The following is an 8,927-nucleotide window of genomic DNA, read 5'->3' as shown; positions in this document are numbered from 1 at the left end:
ATGCTCCATAGTAGGCCTGGGCGATAAAACGGTATCGATATTTATCGACGGTACACCTTCTTCGATAACGATAGAAATTTTTTTTCGATATAGCGCACGATATACACGTGCTATGAGTGACGCAGACAGCACACACAAACACAAACACGAGAGCTGTGCCTGCCTGTGCTGAGGAGATTGTGAATAAAGAATGAATATTAGTCGAATTTAAAATAAAAATTTGAATGTTAGGTGTAGGAATGTTAGCGTCATCAGTGGAGCACGAGATGCGGTGATGATGTAAGTGACATTGTTGCATTTGAATGTTTTGTTAGTCTAGCCAACGAGACGTGCTGCTGCTGCGTTATTCATTCAAAATATGAGAGAAATACAGAAGCTCAATGCGGAGAAGATCTTGATTAGGTTAAAACCGAAACCAAGCCATTCACACAGATGCATATTCAGCGCATTTTTTAGACGGACAAATACGACTGCTGCACTCGCGTCTCCCACAAAAGATGTAGCCATGCAAAGTTAAAACAGTTTCAACTTTTAGAAAACATGTCACGAATTTGTGGAGGTTTATTTCTTTTCACTGCGTCTCATATATTTTTAAATGCAATCTGTGTGCATGGCGCTTTGGCTCTTTGAATTAAACAATGCATGCTGTTTTGTTCATAATTGTTTATGCAATTTACGAAATTATATTTGATTTTTGAGTTAATTTAGATGTAATGTACGTTTTTGTTAATAGAGTTACTTCCTTGCGTTGACAATTTAAATGCGCTGCATTATTTTGCTCTTTGCGCCATCCTGTGGCCTCGGGAGACAAGACAAAAAGTTTCCTTAAGACCTATTTAATCTGCATATAAAACATTAGAATAAAACTAAAAATATTTGTTGTTTGTCTCAATAAATTGGGTTAATTTAAAAATACAGTGGTTAAATTTAATTTTTTTTCTATTGCTCTTTATTTTAAAAAAGGGTATAAAAAATGTCAATAATTATCGATACCGAACAATATAAAACATTATTTAGTTGATACATTTTTAGCTATATCGCCCAGCCCTAGTTATTGCGACTTTTTATCTCACAACTCTGACTTTTTTTCTCAGAATTGCATGATATAAACTCACAATTGCGAGTTATAAAGTCAGAGTTACGAGATATAAAGTCACAATTGCGAGTTTATATCTCACAATTCTGACTTTATAACATGCAATTGCGATATATAAAGTCAGAATTGCGTGATATAAACTCATGCATTTGTAAGCAATCATGTCCTTATGTTTTTTTCCCCACATTTTAATTTAACAATCCTGTCGCCAAAGTAATTCTTTTGGACATTTTTGCTTACAAATGCAGGAATCTTGTTACATGGTCTATCTGTATTGCCCAAAACAAATTTCCCTTATGAGGGATAAATAAAGTAAATAATAATAATAATAATAATTTCGAGTTAAAGTCCCCCCAATTTTGAGGGGGGGGGGTACTGATATGTTCTGATATGTTCTCAGAATTGTGAGTTTATACCAGACAATTCTGACTTTATTTATCAGAATTGCAACATTATGTCTTGCAATTGTGAGTTTATATCATGCAATTATGAGAAAAAAAAGTCAGAATTGTGAGATAAAAAGTTGCAATTACCTTTTTTATTTTTTATTCAGTGGCGGAAACGGGCTTCCATATAAAAGTGATTTCTATGTTTTTATCAGTGTTTTATTAGTATTGCATGAAATATTTATCATTGAAGTTTCTATTTTGTTTGCAATAGAAAGATGATGTTTGGACAACTATCCTGCCTAATACATTGCAATTGACTTAGAAAACAAAATAGAAATGTCAATGATCAATATACTTGTTTCATACAATGACAAAATATGAAAACAGTTTAATCTAATTAAAAGAAAAAAAAAAAGGCTAGTTTAGTAAAAAAAATGAAAAATGCAATTACTGTTTTTTTGGATATATTTTTCTTTATGGTTCATTGTAATGCATTTTGGGATATATTTTTTTTTCAAGAAGGATATAGAGTTAATGCATCAGAAGTTGTCTTAAAGACATGTTTCTGTGCAAATGAAATAAAAATGTCATCATACAATTATGAAAAATACAGTATTGATTAAAACAGTTTTATTCTATTTCAAAATTGACAATTTTATTATATATTTTGTGTGATGTCATTTTTTGCATTTATGCATTTAGCATAAATGGAAATGTAAAAAAAAATTGTGTACTATGCATTTTCATTTACATTTAGATTTCAGTGGAAATGTAAATAAAAATGCATAGTACACAAAATAAATAAATAGTTCGATTTTGAATCAGATTTTTGGATGATGATTTTGCCTCTTTGCAATGCATTATGGGATAGTAATTTTCTAGGAAGGATAAATGCAGTACTTTTTTTCCAAAAGATGACATCTTTGTACTGCAAACAGAAAGAAATATACTTTGTATCATTTATATAACACAGAGAATTGCTACCTATAAAGAGTGTTCCGAATCAGTCACTCCATTTCAGGTTCCATTCAGACTGCTACCTATGTAGTCAGCTCACTAGGTTTTGGAACACAGCCATGGTCTTTTATAGCTTTAATTATCCACAGTTAAGTGTATCAGAAGAGCCGGAACACATTGTGTCCTAATATACCCAAAGCTCAGATCTGTAATGTCTGTGCATGACTGCCACACTAATTAATATTTTGATAATCGTGTTTAATTTAAGCCCATTACACACTGCTGTGCCTGCTAACACCAGAGATCCATCTCATCAAAATTTCGCACTGCGAGGATAAAATAAACACCAGACATGAGAGACGCGGCTAATGAGTTTTAGCATACTGTATCTCGCCCAGCTCTCACGTTACCAAACTGAGGAGAAAAGAGATAAATCCTCATTTGCAGGTGAAATCGGTTCACTAGATGAAGACAAGGTCCCTGCGAGCTGACAGCGGGCACCGTATCCGAAACGGCTCCTTCAACATCTTCCCTCGTCCCCTGGTGGGAGATCATTTGTTTAGCTGGCAATTATTCAGTGGCCTCACAAAGCGAGGTTAGGACCCGTGCTGGGTATTTTTAGAATATGTCTTAATAGATGCGTCTGACAGCAATGCTTAGCATGCATACTAGCACTGACAGCGTGTTAGCGAGCTAGCATGTGGAGCGAAGCACGTGGCTTTTTTGAGAAGTGCGGACATAGGGCCTGCTGCATCTGTCATGAGCAGCCCATTAAAAAGTCATTAACAGCGAATCACGCTTTTGAGTTATAGCTGGACATAGTGATAGGATGGACGCTCAATTATACTGACGGTTCATTAAGCTTGACCTCACATGACTGGCCTATACTTTAAATTCCAGTGTTTAAGTAGACGAGTAAAGTTTGAACACAAAATGTGATATTGGTTGACAAAGCCTTGTCTGCAAGTTTAAAATGAGTTTTAAAAGCTTGAGAAGGTTTTGCTGAAAGATGAACGTCAATACAATTATACTAGCATGTTTTAGCAGAATGCTAACATGTTTTAACACATTGACAGCATTATTTAGGATGCTGCCATCATGTTTCTAGTATGTTGCTAGCATGTTTATTATGATTTAGCGTATATTTTTAGCTTGTTGCTAACATAGCACATTGCTACCATGCTTCTAATTAGTATTATCATGCTGCTTAGATGTTTTAACGCATTGTTATCATGATTTAGCATGTTTCTAACATGTTTCTATCACAATTTAGTATATTGCTAGCATGTTTCTATTACCTTGTTGCTCAGTGTTGGGGAGTAACTAGTTACTCCTAACGGCGTTACGTAATTTAATTACAAAATAAATGTAACTGTAATCAGTTACAGTTACTAAGAAAAAATGTGTAATTAAATTACAGTTACTTATGAAAATGTTACAGCATATATATATATATATATATATATATATATAAATCTTATCATTTTATCTTTATTAAAAATTTTGAGTATTGACAACACTGAATGTTTGGTTGTAAAAAATGAGAATTAAAATTATGATTCCTCTGATTGCAAAGAAATCACACTTTTCAGACATTTCGGAGCACACATAAATATCAAGATTTTTTTTAGCTGTATCTCAGCTCTAGTTGCGACCAGAGACAGATGTGCGAGTGCCTGCAGTAAAACCGAGCGCAGATGCAGAGAGCGTGAGGTTTGTTAACTGGGTGATGGCTGGAGCTCTACAGCTCTTTTCAGACAAACGTGTGAATGTGAAACCTCTGGGAAAATATGACCTGAACAAAAGCAATATACTTAGCAAAACTAAGCAGCAAAACCCTTCCATAGTCTAAAAATATACACTGCATGCCATCAAATAATGACCTGCTGACATTTCCAGTAGGTCTTAATCTATAATTCCATTCTTTAATATTTTAAAAGCCGCTGTGTGTGTTTCTTGTCCTTAGGTTGTAAATGGCTCAGATGGAGTAGCTGTCACTGGAACGGACCACAGAGCGGGGAAACCATATGCTCCAATGTGCCAAGAGCTCATGATAGGCCATTGACGGACGTGGCCACATAAACAAGTGAGGAATCGAGCCAACCGGCGTGCCAGCGATTCAGCCTGTAAGCTGTTCAAACATCAGTTTTCTCTTTCCTCTCTCTCTCATCATAATCATTGACTCCCATTTGCTAAGCCGCTAATCCAAATAAATGGATTCAGAAATGAAGGCCATTCAAAAAACTGGGGAAAACATCATACAGTATATTCTGATACTGTAATCCCTGATTCACTGGAACAGTTGTGCTTTCTGACCTCTGGAAAGTGCTAGATCTGATCTGATCTGTATAACGGACACGGTACAAACAAACAATTGAATAAATAAATGGGTAAACAGATCGTTTAGGTCTAAAAGGTCCTGTGAGATTGTTTTATGTAGACCCCCGTGTGTTAAAGGAATAGTTCGTGCAAAAATGAAAAGTTGCTGAAAATGTACTCATCCCCGGGTCATAAGATGAAGATGAGTTTATTTCTTCATCAGAACAGATTTGGAGAAATGTAGCATTGCATCATTTGCTCACCAATGGATCCTCTGCAGTGAATGGGTGCCGTCAGAATGAGAGTCCAAACAGCTGATAAAAACATCACAATAATCCACACCACTCCAGTCCATCAGTTAATGTCTTGTGAACTGAAAAGCTGTGTTTATAAGAAACACTGAGACATTGTTACTTCAAACAATTGCTTCTGACTAAAATATGAGTCCTCTATTCATAATAACGCTTCCTCCAGTGAAAAAGTTGTCTCTGCTAAACCAGGAGAGAAATCTGCACAGATCAAGCACCATTTACAAGCTAAAACAGTTTAAAACAGTTCTGAACAAAGATGTGGGTGGATTTTGATGCGAGAGACAACAGGGGATGGACTTTTTCACTGGAAGAAGCGTTATCATGGATTATGGACTCAAATTTTAGCCAGAAGCAAGTTTAACGTTAAAACATCTTATGATGGATTTGTTTCTTACAAACACACAGCTTTTGGCTTCTCAAGATGTTAACTGATGGACTGGAGTGGTGTGGATTATTGTGATGTATTTATCAGCTGTTTGGACTCTCATTCTGACGGCACCCATTCACTGCAGAGCATCCATTGGTGAGCAAATGATGTAATGCTACATTTCTCCAAATCAGTTCTGATGAAGAAACAAACTCCTCTATAACTTGGATGGCCTGAGGGTGAGAAGACTTTCAGCAAATTTTGATTTTAGGTGAACTGTTCCTTTACCTGTTTACCCCTAAATCAGGCACACACATTTTTTTGGATGTTTTTTGGTTGTTTTCTTAAAGCACTTAGCCTAAAGTGTAGTTTTTTTTAGTTCCAAATGTTTTTGTATCTCAGCTGATGGTTACTGCGACACCAAGGTCATGGATTTGATTTCTAATGAACATGCATAATTATAAAATCCCAGATATATTGAATGCATTGTGAGTTGTTTTGGATAAAAGCATCTGCCAAATGCAAGCACTGCCCTTCCAGAGTTTGGAAAGATTTGGAAAGATTCATACTTTTGTTCATCAAGGACAAATTAAACGAATCAAAAGTAATAGTAGACATTTACAAAAGTTTTCTATTTCAAGTAAATGTTTTTCTTTTGAACTTTCTAAAAATACTGACATAAACGTATCATGGTTTCTACAAAAATAGGAAGCAGCACAACTGTTTTCAACATTGATGATAAAAGGAAATATTTTTTTGAGCAGCAAATCAGCATATTAGAATGATTTCTGAAGGATCATGTGATACTGAAGACTAGAGTAATGATGCAGATAATTCAGCTTTGCATCACAGAAATAAATTACATTTTACAATATATTCAAATCTAAAACAGCTATTTTAAACTGCAATAATATTCCACAATATCACAGTTTTTACTGTATTTTTAATTAAATAAATGCAGCCTTGATGAGCAAAAGAGACCTTTTTCAAAACCATTAAAAATTCTTACCAACTCCAAACTTTTGAATATAGGCCAACTAGGCCATATTTGTGCCAACATGAAGGAGAACACCACCTGGCGAGTGGTAATTTGAGTTTGAGATCCCTAGATTAGACCAGCAGCCAAGTGCAGAAGGAAGTAGATTAAGTTCTGGCGTGACTTACATCATCTGATCCTGATCCAAATATGAGCAGGTCGAAGGGAATGGCCGCAACTATGTCTATAAGGAACCAGCCTTTAAAGTAATGGATGGCGATCTTCCCCGGATGGCTCACCACCTCCTCGTTCAAGTTGACGTAAGTGGTGCGAAAGTTTATGAGGATGTCGATGATGAACATGATGTCCACCATTAAGTCCACGAGGTTCAGAGGGCTGCAGGAATAGCCACATTGCCGTCTTTTTTGCTCCTCGCTGTCGTTGAGCAGGAAGGCAGCAGAGTATGGGGTGAGAATGGCTGTGTAAATCACCAGCAGCAGGATGAGCCAGTCCCACACCGCTTTGAACGGGCTGTAGTGCAGGATGGTGAACTTATCCATGCGTGGCGTCTGGAGCATGTATTCTGGAAGCACATCGGCGCCCAGCGACAACACCTGGAACGAGAGAGGCAGGCAAAAACGTGAGAATTGCATGGTGCATGATCACAGGTCTGTCCTGATAGAGACTGTCTGGAAAAAATGTGCCAAACCAGTGGAGAATCACTTCTGCAATTAATTCAGCAACTAATGCAGATGGAATGAAGTAAAACTCCTTTTTATTAGTAAGAAATAGCTAAATATTTATTTTTATTATTATAAACTCCATTCTATCTGCATTAGATGCTAAATAGATGCATTTGCACATGTGCACAATTATTATTATTATTATTTGCATAAAAATAAAAATAATAGCAGAAAGAAGTTGAATAATGTAAAATTTTAAACATATTGTTTATATATTTTGCAATTGTTGAGTAGTGTATCATTTTCAGTATTTATTTATTTATTTATTCATTCATTCATGCAGTTATAATAATAATAGAAAGAAGCTGAATAATGTATATTTTGTAACTATTATTTTTTGCAGATTTGACAGACAAAAAATACTGAGCAATATTTAATTTTCACTATTTTATTTATTTTTACAATTTGAATAAATTAAGGTGTTGAGAAATGAATAAATTCATTCATTCAAACTTCTCCCATGTAAAAATACTACCATGTCAGTAGTACACTATAAAACGTAGTTTTAGCTGTAATTCTTCAGTTTGGTTTCAGTAACTAGGGTACTGTTAGTGAAATTAAATCTGAAACAGTGATGCTGTTTGATTGTGAAAAAATCTTAAAAAACAAACATTTGTGCTGATTTGTGCATTTTCAAACTGAGATCAAACATAGCTGGATTATTAAAAATCTCTCCTAAAAATAGTTTACATTGCATTAGTTGACAGCTGTCAGTCACATATCCACTGGCCCATCATCATAAGGCAGTATGTGACCGTTTCACCACACCGCACATATTTCCCTGCAGTTGTCATTTATTTCTTTCTGGCTGATGCAATATTTCATGGAAAGCACCAGCACAACTGAGTTCTTCACATTTCATAAGCGCAGCATGTCAGGGAGCATCAGAGCATGACATAAATATTCATTTATTTCTGTATAGTTGCACAGCACCAGCTGTCTCTGCTGTCACAAATGCTCACATTACATATAGCTTTTTGGATTATAAAGTCTAGTTGTCATGCATCTCAGGTTGTTTCTGAAGTTATCAGACAAAACGCTGCACAACACTTCACAAAATCTCCTTTTTCACTGAAATATGAAATATGCTATTCATGTACAGTAACTAGATGTCCTTTGCCTTAATGCAGTTCATGAAGTGGAGGGTTCAGAATCTAAATTCTGATACTCGCAGCAATGGAATTTACTTTTATATTACTATTTTAGCAATAATGAAAGTAAAAATATCAAAGGTAAAAATTATAAACAGACACTAATTTTTATATGACCATTCCTCTTGTTGTTATAAATTATTTTATAGTATCTTACAGTACCTACATCCTACTTTTTGATTGAATGTTGTATTGGATGAAAGTGTGTTAAATGAATAAATGTAAAATCAATAAAATACAATAAAATATACAATACATTAAAATCTTATTGTATTAGAAAATTCGGATTACATTATTAAATGTAATCTGATAAAGTACCAGAATTGTATTTATTTATTGTATTTTTTTCTCTTAACAAAAGTAGCAAAAAATATTTTTAAATCAAACAAAGATATATTAATTGGTTTATTCTTGATTTTAAACTGTTTATCCATTTCAAACCCGTATTTAATGTAGCTTGTGTTGTTTATTTTATCTGATGTAGTTTTGTTCATGCTTTTGAAGATATTATTATATTGTTTGTTGCAATTGATTGCATAGCCCTGCATCTTGAAAAATAAATCTGCTGATATTATTACCTAGTTTAATGTCGTTTTTTCAAGTATATATATATATATA

The 8,927-nt window shown here is 34.6% G+C and overlaps 1 protein-coding gene across 1 annotated transcript in view; it reads right to left on the bottom strand.

Moving 5' to 3' along the window:
* LOC107674758 (potassium voltage-gated channel subfamily H member 7-like) overlaps positions 1–8,927 on the bottom strand; it is a 122,814-nt gene that overhangs the window by 31,720 nt on the left and 82,167 nt on the right. The window contains exon 7 of the mRNA XM_016468851.1: positions 6,604–7,029. Within this exon, the coding sequence (XP_016324337.1) occupies positions 6,604–7,029 (426 nt within the window). The remainder of the gene's footprint in view (positions 1–6,603; positions 7,030–8,927) is intronic.

This window comes from Sinocyclocheilus anshuiensis, unplaced genomic scaffold (assembly GCF_001515605.1).
Source record: "Sinocyclocheilus anshuiensis isolate Anshui unplaced genomic scaffold, SAMN03320099.WGS_v1.1 scaffold680, whole genome shotgun sequence".
Taxonomy (NCBI): domain Eukaryota; kingdom Metazoa; phylum Chordata; class Actinopteri; order Cypriniformes; family Cyprinidae; genus Sinocyclocheilus; species Sinocyclocheilus anshuiensis.
Note: the sequence above shows the minus strand (reverse complement) of the source record. Positions and strands in the feature narration are given on the sequence as shown.